The sequence below is a fragment of the Branchiostoma belcheri genome, unplaced genomic scaffold (genome assembly GCF_001625305.1).
Source record: "Branchiostoma belcheri isolate BF01 breed outbred unplaced genomic scaffold, Haploidv18h27 scaffold94, whole genome shotgun sequence".
In the NCBI taxonomy this organism is placed as follows: Eukaryota; Metazoa; Chordata; class Leptocardii; order Amphioxiformes; family Branchiostomatidae; genus Branchiostoma; species Branchiostoma belcheri.
Window position 1 is genome coordinate 1,123,725 of NW_017804620.1, and position 15,340 is coordinate 1,139,064.

Below are 15,340 nucleotides of genomic sequence, written 5' to 3' on the forward strand. Positions count from 1 at the left end.
CCCCACTGCTATTCCAAACAACGCGTTTTTCTGGACCATTCCAATTCGCCTCGTAATTGTAGGGGTGCGTCTGCAATATTACATTGACCGCGAAAGCTGCAACGGCAAAAATACACATTCGTGCATCAACACGGGCATGCCCGAAGACGGCGTATAAAATTGCGTGCCGATTACACAAAGAGAACCCAGTGTTTTGACTGCGAACACGAAAAATCAGCCTATCACAACACTCCGTCCGGAGGTCCTGACCTCCTTCATGGAGTAATAAATCAAATCAAATGAAGATGGGCTGTGGTTGGCTGGTGTTTGGTGAGGCCTTCTACTGTTTGGCTGCACCAGCTGAATGTTAGGCCTGGAAAAAAAATGTTGACTGTGTTTCCTGTTTCTTGACCGACACTAGAAAAACTGCCAACCCTAGCCTTGCAAGGGACATAAACTTTCCAAGCTGATCGACCTTTTCTAGCTCCATGATCTGACACCTGAGTGATGATGAAACAATCGATTTTCCAGCATTGATATCAAAAATATAAGTGTCATGCATGTTTTACTTAAAGTTTGTACATGTATAAGTTGGATCGCTAGAGATAACCAGAGTCTGAAAAAAGACGAGAAAAAAATCTCTTCCTACTGATCCTAATTTTTTCAGGACTGGCACTCATTCATTGACAACATTTTTTTCTAGACCTTAGAAACACTTGAGTGTAAACGGGAGTGTGTTCAGTAATGGTTGGTGTTTGTCAGTCCAGCCTTGCTGGTCTGTAACATTGCTCCATATTCTGTGGCACTTTGTTAACATGTGGTTATTTTCTCTCCTGTTCACAGGGAATAGGAAACCATGGAGAGGAATATTGCTGTTTGGGGTAAGGAAACTATGTTGTTTTCTCCATATATGCATGTTTTGTGTATTGCCTATTTATATTATAGGGAACTATTTTGCTTTCACCATTTTTTGCCTATTGCGATTTATTATATGGCCAGTATTTTATGTACATTCCAAATCAAGTAGTATAAAGGCAGAATACTTCAGAATCGGTTCCTCCCACTCCCAGTAACTTGTGCCTTTGAGATGAAAATGCTTTCATCTGCATACATGAACTGGTGCAGGCAGTTTGCAATAGGACTTTCAACATTTTGGGTACAATGTGGTTTGTATATGTGAGGGTACAGACTCATGTAGTTGGAGTCTCTGCTGGTGCAATCTTTGATTCATTTTTATGGCAAGCACAGGCTTTATATATGATATCATTAGCTACCAGTAAATTAAAATGTGATTGAATGTTTAACTTCTAGGAAATGTTAAGCAATGTTAAGTGATAGCAATAGACCTCATCCTCTCGGCAGAGATGGGAGTCTCTACCGGTGAAATCACTGATTCTACCAGATCAGGCCCTCTTCCCTGACATACAGCTAAAAGTGATCACTTCAGGATGCATATCTGTAGTGTCCAGCGACTGACCACTCAGATGTTTTGTTTGCCAGCCCCCGGGAACAGGGAAGTCTTACCTGGCCAAAGCTGTGGCCACAGAGGCCAACAACTCCACCTTCTTCTCTGTGTCCTCATCAGACCTGCTGTCCAAGTGGCTGGGAGAGAGTGAGAAGTGAGCACATCTTGTAAACTCAGGGTAGAACATAGGGTTAATGACCTGCCTCAAGGTGTATATGGTGTCATAAGGCCTGGTTATGATCGAAACAGAATTTTATACATGGACAAACAGGTCATCACCATTATTATCATGTAGCCCATTAAAACTTGGGTTGTTTTTTCCACCTAAGCTTCCTCCAACTAATCAAACTGTTGTCCATTCAAATAAGCAAAACAATTACATGCGCCTTCATGACCTTCTTCTGATTCTCTGTCTGGTGCTGTCTGATGTGGATGCAGATGATGTTGATGATGATGGTGATGATGTGGATGGCAGATGGTGATGATGATGATGTGGATGGTGATGGTTGTGATGGTGATGTGGATGGTAATGATGATGGTGATGATGATGATTACGTGGATGATGGTGATGGTGATGATGTGGATGGTGATGGTTGTGATGGTGATGTGGATGGTAATGATGTGGATGATCTCAGTTGGTGTAAGGCGTCCCACGGTTGACCACAGCAAAGATCTCATTTAATATTATAATGATCTACTTGAATATTGTAATGAGCCAAATGCAGTCCTGAAGCTTGTAAATATGCAACAGTTTGAGTGATAACCCACTGCCTCTGCCCCGCCTGCCGTTTTGCATTTGATTTGCGCGCTAATTCCATCCTGTGGAGTTAATTGGTACCCCTCTTTTGTTTTCAATTGGCTGATCAAGAGCAGAACGGATGTCAGGCTTGCATAAATACATGTACTAGTAACACAGACAAAACTGTTCTATTTGAAGCTCTTGCTGTAAGTTACAACACATTTATTCTGATCTGAATCTGGCCCCCAAACAACCTGAAGATATATGTAAGTTACCTCCAGCATGACCTACAAAGGGCCCCTTTAGGAAGGGCCACAAATATTAGAACCCATAAAAATTGGTGATAACTGACAAGGAGAATGGGCCACAGTGATTCCCTGTAACACTAACAGATAGCTAAACATGGCCTCCCGAGCTCACCCAACCATCATGATGGTGATATAACCTCCTTGGTTAAGAGTCGGGAACAAGGTCGGCTACATGCAGTGTTCGGCTGTGCCAGTTTAGTATCTAAAACATTAGGGTGTGGACAGTACCTTATTAGAAATTGTTTGGAACATCTTGGAAAAGGTTAGCCCCAACTATTTCCGGTAAAGCTAATCTCTGCAAATTCACCCAGTATTGACCCATTCAGACTACTGTATATGCCAGACAGTTCCCAGCCTCAATACACATGCTAGGCCCTGTTATTAGACTCGGTTAGACCAAGGAGATATGATATACCAAGAGACCATGGAGTTTGGTTAGACCAAGGAGGTTATATCTAACCTCCTTGGTTAGACCCCTTGAAAAAACTTTCGGAAGGGAAATGCTGTCCCCTGGATTGAGAAGGTAGCCTACATAGCAGCCCTGGTAACAGTCTGGCACCCAGGCTATGAGCCGTATAAACCTTACATTCAATTGTTGTCAATTTGTTACTGTCTGTAAAACATTTTCTTTCAAGACCTATATTGAAAAAAAAGGAAAGCTGGGCCGAGCTGTAGTGAACAATTACTACGCATAACAAAAGACAGCCAACCTTTTGTCTTGTGGCAAGGGCAAATTACAGATAATTACGTCTCATAGAGGTGCTAAATACACGACTAATTGGCCTACCGACGTGATTGACAGCTAGAATTTGCTAAGAAGGTAAAGATTCATAATCTTAACTTTAAAGCGTTTTGAGGAACTATAGCCATGCCCAGGGAACGTCAGATTCAAAGTAGAATTATTGGTAATGTCCTGAACTACCCAAACCTGTTTAGATCCTTTTGCTTATCATGAACTGTCTTTTGATATAGGGCAAGGAAGTTAGGGTTACCCTAAAATTATGGCATTGAAATGGACAAAACATGTTTCATAAAAAGCAGGAATGATATTTCAAATATATCAAAACAGTTTCTAAATGGTGACAGATGTAAGAATGCACCCTCCAAAAAGTGTCTGTCTATGATGTTGGCTATAGTTCCTCGATTTACGTTTTCTGTTTAAGAATTATGCATCATATCAGACATAGAAATATACAAATATAAGAAATATAACAACATGAAAGTAATATTTCAACACTCAACAAGTTGTATTTTGCCTTTCCCCCAAGTTTGAACCATTTCTGACCAGCTACGGCTGAGTTATGGCATTTTTTCGAAAGGACCTGAAAAATCAGTAAATTGGCACCGTGGGACGCCTTACACCAACTGAGATGATGATGATTATGTGGATGATGGTGATGGTGATGATGTGGATTGTGATGGTTGTGATGGTGATGTGGATGGTAATGATGTGGATGATGATGGTGATGATGATTATGTGGATGATGGTGATGGTAATGATGTGGATGGTGATGATGTGGATGATGATGATGATGATTATGTGGATGATGGTGATAATGTGGAGTTGTGATGGTGATGTGGATGGTAATGATGTGGATGATGATGGTGATGATGATGATAATTATGTGGATGATGGTGATGGTAATGATGTGGATGGTAATGATGTGGATGATGATGGTGATGATGATGAATATGTGGATGATGGTGATGGTGATGATGTGGATTGTGATGGTTGTGATGGTGATGTGGATGGTAATGATGTGGATGATGATGGTGATGATGATGATGATTATGTGGATGATGGTGATGGTAATGATGTGGATGGTAATGATGTGGATGATGATGGTGATGATGATGATGATTATGTGGATGATGGTGATGGTAATGATGTGGATGGTGATGATGTGGATGATGATGGTGATGATGATGATGATTATGTGGATGATGGTGATGGTAATGATGTGGATGGTGATGATGTGGATGATGATGGTGATGATGATGATTATGTGGATGATGATGGTGTTGATGATGATGATTACGTGGATGATGATGGTGATGATATGGATGGTGATGGTGATAAAGATGATATCATGTGTTGCCCAGGCTGGTGAAGAACCTGTTTGACATGGCTCGTCAGCACAAGCCGTCCATCATCCTTGTGGACGAGGTGGACTCCCTGTGCAGTGCCCGCGGGGAGAACGAGAGCGAGTCTGCACGCCGCGTGAAGACAGAGTTCCTCGTGCAGATGCAAGGTAAAATAACACCGACAGAAGCTTCCAAAAATAATTTCATTACATTGGGAGAACAAGGTATTATCTTGGACCTTGCTAACCAAGGCAATGGGGATACAAATTCAGCCACGTTAGGGATTATCTCACTGCAAATGTGTGGTCTACATCAGCTACATATAGCAGTGAGAAGCAGTACTCCATAGGAGGCTCCTGTCTGATAGAGAAGTGTAAATAATCCCAATATCCTAGCTAATACAGAAGCTGTAGCTTCATCTATGTAAACTAGCCCAGACTTGTTTCTACTGGTATATATCTTAGTTTGTCAAAATTGGATGCTTTTAAGTATTCAAATTTTACAGAATTCATACTAACTTTACAAAATTACAAAATACATGTACATACGACCATTACTAAGAAACGTAAACATTACATAAAAGTCATAAAATTCACTACATGTCTATGACAATCACTCGATATCTTTATTTCCAATCAGATACAGATTCATGTACAGATACATAGTCATGCACAGATACAGATTCATGTACAGATACATAGTCATGCACAGATACAGATTCATGTACAGATACAGTCATGCACAGATACAGATTCATGTACAGATACAGTCATGCACAGATACAGATTCATGTACAGATACATAGTCATGCACAGATACAGATTCATGTACAGATACAGTCATGCACAGATGCAGATTCATGTACAGATACAGTCATGCACACAGATACAGATTCATGTACAGATACAGTCATGCACAGATACAGATTCATGTACAGATACATAGTCATGCACAGATACAGATTCATGTACAGATACATAGTCATGCACAGATACAGATTCATGTACAGATACATAGTCATGCACAGATACAGATTCATGTACAGATACAGTCATGCACAGATGCAGATTCATGTACAGATACAGTCATGCACAGATGCAGATTCATGTACAGATATACAGATACAGATTTTCCGAGTAGGATACGGTGGCCTTCGCGTGGATTTGTTTAAGGTGGATACTAGTAACAGGTTGCGAATCTGAGACCCACACACTTGGGCACCCGCCTTCCCCAGCGGATCCTCATGTACTAAGAACAATCCTACTAACAGTGTCTTGCAGGTCTCTATGTGAAATGATTTCAATCATTTTTGGGGAATACAGGGACTACAACTAAAGACAAGCATTACCTGTAGACCAGCCTAGTGGTGACACCTGTATGACTTGTGTTTCAGGTGTGGGCAATGACAATGATGGTATTTTGGTGCTGGGAGCCACCAACATCCCATGGACCCTGGACGCTGCTATAAGGAGACGGTAGGAAAAAAGTCATAGAAACCATTTATTACATTGTAGTTAACAGCCATACTAGATACATGTACAGTCGAACCTGTACAAGCGGTCACCTTTGTATAGTGGTCACTTGGCCATAGCGGTTAGTTTTTGCCGGTCCCTTGAATTTTTCCCATTGATGTAAGCATTAAGAATTATGTCTATAGTGGTCACCTGTTCAACGCGGTCAGCGGTCACCCCATTCCGGTCCCGCAGATCATTAATGTTTCCTTGCAATATTTCTGAATATCTTTTTTTAAAGCAAAAGAACAACAGTTATTATTGAACTATAACATGTACATCTAAAAAGAGCTTTAACTGTGCAATGAATGTTTTCAAATGTTTGAGAACAAAGACATCTCTGTTGGTACTGACAGCATGTGTCACTTTTTTGGGGTGGGTAGGTCAACTAACCGGCCGTTTCTCTATAGTGGTCACCTGTCCATGGTCAAATTTGGCCAGTCCCTTGAGTGACCACTATAGACAGGTTTGACTGTATATTAACTGTTCCATGAATCTTGCCCTGAGCTAACTGTTTAGGCGTAGGGTGATACAACTTGCAGGATGGCTGGGATCTACAGAATACCCCCTATTGTGTTTTATTTTTTGTCATACCCAACCTAGAAAACCTTGCAATGCGAAAGTTTGTGTCCTCTAACAAAAAATTGTAACAATGTCAATTCCAACATCTCCGAATCTGGTATTCAAATTTCAAAAAGCAGTGCACTCGGGGTGTGCAAAATGTGTTTTGATTATGACTATGAAAAATCTGGAAGCTTGTGTGATAACTAAATAGAACCCTGTGTTATACTGCTTAGTTATCACATGGGCCAGAACACTTGTATCAAACATTAGGCCACACCAATTCAATTTCTTGGTTAACGGATTTTTGTAGAAAAATAATGGAGCGGGCAGGCGAAAAAATAAAAACAGGCCTAGGCATCCTATTATAGCCCAAAATTGTACACAATAGGAGCCATGAAGTCAACACACCAGGCTGGTTCAAAATTTACACAATGAATTTTGAACTTTTAATGACACCACTGCATTGAAAGATGTAATAACTGTAACAACTAGGAAGAAAAGGACTGTTTTCAAATGTTCAGGGCAAAACATGAGCATTTTGCAGTTGATTCTGAATTTTTTTTTGCAAATGAAAAAAAATGAAGCGGGCGAATCCGTTAAGCAAGAAATTAAATTGGTGTGGCCTTATTTTGGCCCAGGTACTTAGTATGACATAACTGTAGGTAACAGAATGATTGTGTTTGTTCTGTTAGTATGACATAACTGTAGGTAACAGAATGATTGTGTTTGTTCTGTTAGTATGACATAACTGTAGGTAACAGAATGATTGTGTTTGTTCTGTTAGTATGACATGACTGTAGGTAACAGAATGATTGTGTTTGTTCTGTTAGTATGACATAACTGTAGGTAACAGAATGATTGTGTTTGTTCTGTTAGTATGACATAACTGTAGGTAACAGAATGATTGTGTTTGTTCTGTTAGTATGACATAACTGTAGGTAACAGAATGATAATTGTGCTTGTTCTGCAGGTTTGAGAAGCGTATCTACATCCCTCTCCCAGAGGACCACGCTCGTACCACCATGTTCAAACTCCACATCGGGAACACACCTCACAACATCTCTGAGCCAGACTTCAGGGAGTTAGGCAAGAAAAGTGATGGGTAAGAAGAACTCTCCCTTTCATCCTGCTTTTGTTTGTTACCTCCTGGGGAAGAGACATCCTTCCGTGGAAGGGTTTTTGTGAGAGATTTAGATTTTCATGTTCGCAGCTGTTTCTCGCGTTTGGGTGGACGGATTTTTTGGGGACTCGGTGTATGTTTTGCTATTGGGCTGTAGATGATGCACGTTCTTTTGTTTTTATTGCTTGTATGTGTTTTTGGGCATGAAAATGGTGACTTTTGGTGGCCCCAGAACACCCCTTTGAGCGCGAAAATGGTCGCGACCGTTGACCGTTTAAGATATTCTCGGTCTGGTCCACGTATATGACCCCTTGCAAAGAGGGGTGTCCGGTCTCCATAAATTCTTTGTTCAAACCCCTAGTCCTGCGGCGCGCAACAATTGTTGTTGTGCACATGCATCTTCTCTAACACACAAAATTCAACACCATCAACTATACATAACATTAACAAATTACATATAAAAATATACAATAAAAAGCCCGTATAAAATCTCAGATTTTACTTGTTCTTTGTTTTTTTCTTCCTCAATTTTATTGTTGTCAGTACAATAAATTCCTTATCAATTTACACCTCAGATTCAGGGCTGGATAGAGACAAATCTGTCTGAAATGTGAACTGAAAAAACTAAAAATAAGTCCCCTTCTATGCACAAAAACACAGACATTGCCCTGCTCTGATCGTTGGGCTTTGTGTTACACTGAAATTTTGCCATGTCGTCCTGATTATAACAGGAAGTTGCTGGATATTATGTCAAGATGTCAAAGTCGGAAGTTCCACTGCAGTATCCGAACAAGCAGACAGGGGGCCATCTACAATGTACATGTACAATGTAAATCATATCCACATCCATGCCTGTAGCCAGGGGGGGTTCAGAAAAAAAAAACACAAGGCTCACTTTTTGTTCCACTTTTTATGTAAAGGTCCACTTTTTGGTCCACTTTTTATGTAAAGGTCCAAGATTTTTCTTGAAAAGATGGACTTGAATCGTAGAAAAACTGCTCCCTTTGTCATTGAATAAAAATTTATCTCTGATTTTTTTCTTGGAAATCCTCTCAAAAACGCACAAAATGCCATTTTAGAAGGTTCATTTTTCAAAATTTTCCGGCGGAGCATGCCCCCGGACCCACCAAGGAACCTCGCGCATGCACATCTCAAGTCTTCTGGAGTTATCTTGTTCACACACACACACACACACACACACACACACACTAAGAAGATGAGTTTTACTAAACATGTTTGAGTTCTAACAGAGTTTGTCTCCCCACAGGTACTCTGGTGCTGACATTGCCATTGTGGTGCGGGATGCCCTCATGATGCCTGTCAGGAAAGTCCAGTCTGCCACACATTTCAGAAAGGTCAGGGTTCTTCTTGTTCCCCATGTGTTCTTTGTATGCTCTAAGAGTTACTGTTACCGTATTGGTGTTGACTTACATGATTTGTTATTCATGTTAAAGGCATCCAGTGCAGTTTTTGTAAACCCAATTTTTCGAAGTCAATATTCTAGTTACTTATCTACATACTGAGTTGAAAACCACACTATACAAATGTATTTTGACCCTCGTGGAGCAAAAATTCCCAAAATTCTGATGGAAAATTGTTACTGGAAGGACCCTGGGCTGATTGTTTTAGGGTACCTCCCCTAAAATAAAGGACTCATCTTGGGGCTTGTTTTTGCATATCCAAAGTATGAAATACAGTAACTGATTGAAATGTGCTAATGTGAAGCAGTATGTGTCAATATCAAAAAGATTGCCCTATTCATAATATTTCCAGTTTTACTGCTCTAAAATCACATTGGATGCCTTTAAGTAAGGAGTGGGGTGTCAATCCCTTAATGGTGTTACTGTGTTACATTAATTTTGTACCATCGGGTACAGAGGTGTTTTGGGTGAGTTTGTGTGAATGCATGTTTGCAGCATACATGTACATGTACATGTAGAGTGCAGGGAGAGTGGTTGAGTACTAGGTTACAGAAACAAAGAAAGTTATTTTGAGGAGTTGTGGGTCTATCATTGTGCAAATTGTGCCGATACCGAACACCAGCCAACCACAGCCAACCTTGCTGCCGATACCATCTTACCCATCTAACCTTACTCCTAACCAGAGTTCGACAGTGTTCAATATTCGGCTATGTGTGACAGGGGCTTTACAGCAGAATTTCATGTTTTTCTGACTTCTCAGGTGCGAGGTCCATCCAGGAATGACCCAGATGTCATAGTTGATGACCTCCTGACCCCCTGCTCCCCCGGCAGCCCAGGAGCTATAGAGATGGCGTGGACAGAAGTGCCGTCTGACAAGCTGGCTGAACCTGTGGTTACTCTGGTAAGCACTGAAAACTACCCTATACAAGCACGTTGGCAGAACGTACTGCGCCTGCGCAGAACCCGTATTTTCACGTTTTTCGTTGGGTTTTTGGTCAACGTTGCATCAGAATTTTGCCTGTTGCATAGGATATTCTTTCCGACACAACATTTGGAAACTTCTGTCGAAATGCTAACCTTATATGAGCGAATACAACCTTATATGAGACGTTCTGCCGAAATGCTATGCACAATACATTACGGGTTTCGCGCAGGTGCAGTACGTTCTGCCAACGTGCTCCCTATACAGGGCTCGAAATTCATCTTTGGGAATAGGTGCACTGGTGCACCCAACCTAAAAAATTAGGTGCACAAAAATTTTTTGGGGTGCACCATATAAAACAAAACCTAAATTACAGATCTTACTGCTCCTCTTCTGAGCTGAATCTGAAATGGGAGCTAACTTTAAAATCTTAAACAAGTACTATAACAAAGATTTTATTATTTTTCTGACACTCAGATGACAAGAATACCCTGTCTACTATTATACATTTGATATGTACAAAACTACCTGCAAAAATATTTGGGTGCATCAGTGCACCTACAGAAATAAATTGGGTGCACAGCTCCAATTTTGGGTGCACTAATAATTATAAGGTTCACATGCACCTAGTATTTCGAGCCCTGCTATATATACAATCATTATGTAGACTTTCAATAAGATTCTATGAATATTAGGTGGCAATCATGCAGTGTTCTAGCCAGCCTGAATTCCCTTTCTATCATCTCAATTTTGTTTGATATAACTACTCTCCAAGCAGAGGTTTGTATTTTGGGGGTATTTTTAGCGTGTTTTTAGGCTTTTTTGTCGGGGTTTCTCTTTTGCACTGAATTTTTTTCCCACCAAACCCAACCTCTGCTGGCACTCACCTCGGGGAGGGGCAAACCTATTCAGGAAACGTGACAGTGCTCCTCCCCGGGAACCATCAAATTATCGTTAGGGATATCCATTTTACTGTGGTGGATTATCACACATCCAGCCAGTCAGAAAGGCATCCATTCCGCCATACGCCTCCTGCTGACTGTATATTCATGCGTCTGGTTCATACCTACTTGCAGAATGACTGAAATGTATTGAAGTGATCAGGTTTATATCCCATTGAAGCTTTCGACTGCCGGCAGAGGTTGGGTTTGGCGGGAAAAAAATTCAGTGCAAAAGAGAAACCCCGATAAAAAAGCCTAAAAACACGCTAAAAATACCCCCAAAACCCAAACCTCTGCTTGGAGAGTATGATATAACATCATGTCAAGCACTGAAGGCCTGACAATCCTTGGGGGGGTCTGGGGGCATGCTCCCCCCCGTAAAATTTCACAATCTTGAATCTGAAACATTATTTCCTGCATTTAGAGGTGCAAATTTTGCTGACCAGTAGACTGAGCTTGATTTAATTTAGTTTAATGACATCTGTTTCAGTCTCTTAACACACCAATTTTTGTCTGTCAAAGGAGACGAATGGGGCAAAATGTTTGTTCCTCATGAGCCACAAAGTTCTGTCAAATGGAAGGCAGACACTGACTATAACACTGCAACCATGTCAGTACCAATAATTGCTTTTGACTGTAACGTTTTGTTGGTCTCCAAACCATATACTTTGTACATGAACAATCCACTGAACAAACCCATATGAGCCTGCACCCATGCACATGTTAAGGCTATATTGTGAATTGATTTCCCTTTTTTGTGTCTTGTCATTTAGAAATCTAATATCCATTTTCAATACATTTCATATTTTATTATCAGTTAAGCTCTTGTACTCTATTTTTTTAACCCTCTTGTTTCTATTTGTAAATGCCAACATAAGGCCAAACCAATTTAATTTGTTGGTTCTCGGATTTGCCCGCTTAATTTTTTGTAAAAAAAAAATCCAGAATCAACAGTTACTGCAAAATGCTCATATTTTGCCCTGAACAGTTGAAACAGTGCTTTTCTTCCTAGTTCTTACAGTTATTCCATCTTTCAATGCAGTGGTATCATTGAAAGTTCAAAATTCATTGTTTAAATTTGAACCAGCCTGGTGTGTTGACTTCATGGCTCCTATCGTACCATTTTGGGCCATGATAGGATGCCTAGGCCTGTTTTTAACTTATTTTTTTTTTGCCCGCCCGCTTCATTACATGTATTTTCTAGAAAAATCTGTTAAGCAAGAAATTTAATTGGTGTGGCCTAAGTCTGCAAAATATTTGGAGAATAAAGCATCAAAGTTAAGACCTTGTGACTGTTGATTTCAGAGTGACATGATGCAGGCCCTCAGCAGGACTCGCCCCACCGTCAATGAGAACGACCTGACAAAACTCAAGAAGTTCACAGACGACTTTGGCCAGGAGGGCTGAACAGTCCAGGGACTTAAAGATATAACATAACCCCGTCATTCGGGCTAGCTACACAATAAATGGCCTAATGAGTAGCGGTCACTGCTTTAAATTGGTCATCAATATCCCAGCTAAGGAAAACTGGTCCTGGACTAGTCGATGAATGTATAAATAAGTAGTAGCTTTGGGTTGAACTGCTGATAGTAAAAGTAATTCCAATCAAGCACTATTTCTTTCATGTACATAAATATGTATTTAGTAGGGTTGTGGAGATGATATACTTTATCTTACTAGGACATTCAATTAGATAAGGCAAAAGGGATGGAAATAAACAGCTCTAACTTGTAAACCTGGTTTGATGAAGGCATGTGCTAAATTATTTTTGGAGAGTCTGTTGTCATGCATCAAGTCGCTGATGTAGGGCTTGTGGAGAACTTTGAACAAACTAAGATTATGATTATTGACAGTTCATCTGTGTTGGTAGAAGTTGTTATGAAGCAAGTTTGAACTGTAATTTCCAAGAAATTGAACTAGTCTTATTTTTGACTGTACAACAGTTACTCCAGTCATTGTCGCGGGATGAGCAATCCACTGCTTCTGTGATGTCAATATGCATTACAACCATCCCTCAGCAAAGACGGGGGACGCCGCAGACTTTCTGCAACATATGATGCCCCGAGTCACGTGTGTCATTCTGCATAACGTAACATGACGTTACAATTTCTTGTGTTGATAAATATAGCTAAAACTTGCTTCCTAACATCATGACTGTTTGAACTTTTAAAAATGGAAAAAGCTGCCTTTAATGTCAATTATGCAGAAACTTGTACATGTAATTTGATATGCACTAGCACTGCTTGTTATGCTTGCAGATAGCACATCAGGTTGTTGCTCTTTATTTTGCATTTTATAGCTATCAACTTGATTTAGTTGGTCTACATTTTCTAAAGCCTTTGATTTTTGTAATGGAAAATACATGTACATTAACATAGGGAGTCTTGAATGGCTTTAATATCACCATATGAAAAGTTATAATTTCCACCATATAGAAGCATGCATGTATGTACATTTTGTACCCTCTTATTTGCCTTAAGTACATTGTGTAAAAGTAACTTCTGCATATGTACCTCTGGACCCCAAATCCTTTTACCTCTGGCACATTGTTCCCTTTTTGCACATTTACAACATGTAGGTTCAAGGTCCTGTGGCATCAGCCAAATTCGATGGACACAGCAAACTGCTTTTAAGCAAATTACAAGAAAAAGCTGCTAGGCAGCCCAAGCTTTTCCCTTTTCATCCCAAGTACAAGATATACCGACCATCCATGATTGGTGACCCCAGCATGTCCAGATCACGAGGTATGAAAACAGGAAGTTCCCCTGCAGTATTGTATCAGGCCACCAGGGGGCCCCAATCGAATCATTTCAAGGTCTCATCGAAACCTACTTTTTAACCAAATTTTTCAGGAGTTTTGCTGATCAGACAAGAACCTACTAGAACAAAGTGATTTACCTACTAGACAGACTAGCAGACATTTTAAGGATTTGGGGTCCAAAACTAAAGGTGCAGCAAGCAGTAACCAAGGAGGTTCAAAAAGAAAACTCTTTGTTTTGAACCTCTTTGCACTAACATAATTCTGTGGCATTCATGAATTTTCTATTTAGGATCCATGACTCTGACAGTCTCCATACAGGTTGGGTTAGTCTTGCTGAAATGTATACATATTCATTACTGCCTGGCAGCATCTATTTTGTAAATTCTAGCTTACAGCATGAAATATTTGGGATGATGTAAAATGTATCTATATGTTTATAAAATCCTCTTCTTGGTGTTACATCATTGTAATCAGAAGTGTAACAATATTTAGGTTGAGGTCAACTTTTTTTGGTTTGAGTGTTGGATATACAAAGTACAGACGGTTATAATATAAATACTGACTCACTGTATGAACCATTTAAGAATTGTGTTGTACATCTTTGTACAGCGAAGTATACAACAGCTTAACAAATGTTATTTGGGTACATTTTTATGCTTGTCTTTTTATGTCATGGCAAGTAACTTAAAGGATTATGATGATATAAACATAGTGTTTTCTGACAGTCAAATGAATGATTTCTGCATCTGGTACCAAGAAAATAAAAATTTTAAAACATTCTGATGTTCTGTCTTTTGTGAATATGGCTAGAAAAAAAATCCAACCAAAAGTTGCGTTAAGTATATTTCATTCATCTGCTTGATGTACATGTATTTGTTAATCCTGTTCCAGTAATGAACAATGACTGCAGGAATATTGAGCAAGCTTTCTACATTAATTGGTGGTCTTATAGTTTGGATTGAGGCCACACCAATTTAATTTCTTGGTTAACAGATTCGCCGCTTCATTTTTTTCTGATTTGCAAATAAAAATAAAAAATCAACTGCAAAATGCTCAATTATTTTGCACCGAACAGTTGAAAACAATCCTTTTCTTCCTAATTGTTACAGTTTTTCCATCCGTCAATGCAATGGTATCATATAAAAGTTCAAGATTCATTGTTTAAATTTTGAACCAGCCTGATGTTGACTTCATGGCTCCTATCGCACCATTTTGGGCCATAATAGGATGCCTAGGCCTGTTTTTTTTTCGCCCGCCCACTCCATTATTTTTGTAGAAAAATCCGTTAAGCAAGAAATTAAATTGGCGTGGCCCTGGTACATGTAGGTCCCACTGTTGTGCTCTTTTGAAAGGCTCTTAAAACCTACGTACAAATGTATTTCCTCACCTGACTCATGTGAAAATGAGTACCTAGCTTGTTTCAGATGTCATCTTAGGTGGAGGTCCCATGTTTAGATAAGTTTTATTGCAAATTCCTCCCCGAATGCTAATTGCAAAAGGACATTGAAACAGGGTACAAAATGA

The 15,340-nt window shown here is 39.8% G+C and overlaps 1 protein-coding gene across 1 annotated transcript in view; it reads left to right on the plus strand.

Annotated features, from left to right (window-relative positions):
- Nucleotides 1–14,599, plus strand: part of LOC109461629 (vacuolar protein sorting-associated protein 4A-like) — a 21,099-nt gene extending 6,500 nt beyond the window's left edge. The window contains exons 6-13 of the mRNA XM_019758009.1: nt 823–860; nt 1,480–1,598; nt 4,595–4,743; nt 5,970–6,051; nt 7,622–7,753; nt 9,039–9,126; nt 9,953–10,093; nt 12,361–14,599. Of these exons, the coding sequence (XP_019613568.1) occupies nt 823–860; nt 1,480–1,598; nt 4,595–4,743; nt 5,970–6,051; nt 7,622–7,753; nt 9,039–9,126; nt 9,953–10,093; nt 12,361–12,462 (851 nt within the window). The 3' untranslated portion in view covers nt 12,463–14,599. The remainder of the gene's footprint in view (nt 1–822; nt 861–1,479; nt 1,599–4,594; nt 4,744–5,969; nt 6,052–7,621; nt 7,754–9,038; nt 9,127–9,952; nt 10,094–12,360) is intronic.
- Nucleotides 14,600–15,340: the final 741 nt, after the last annotated feature.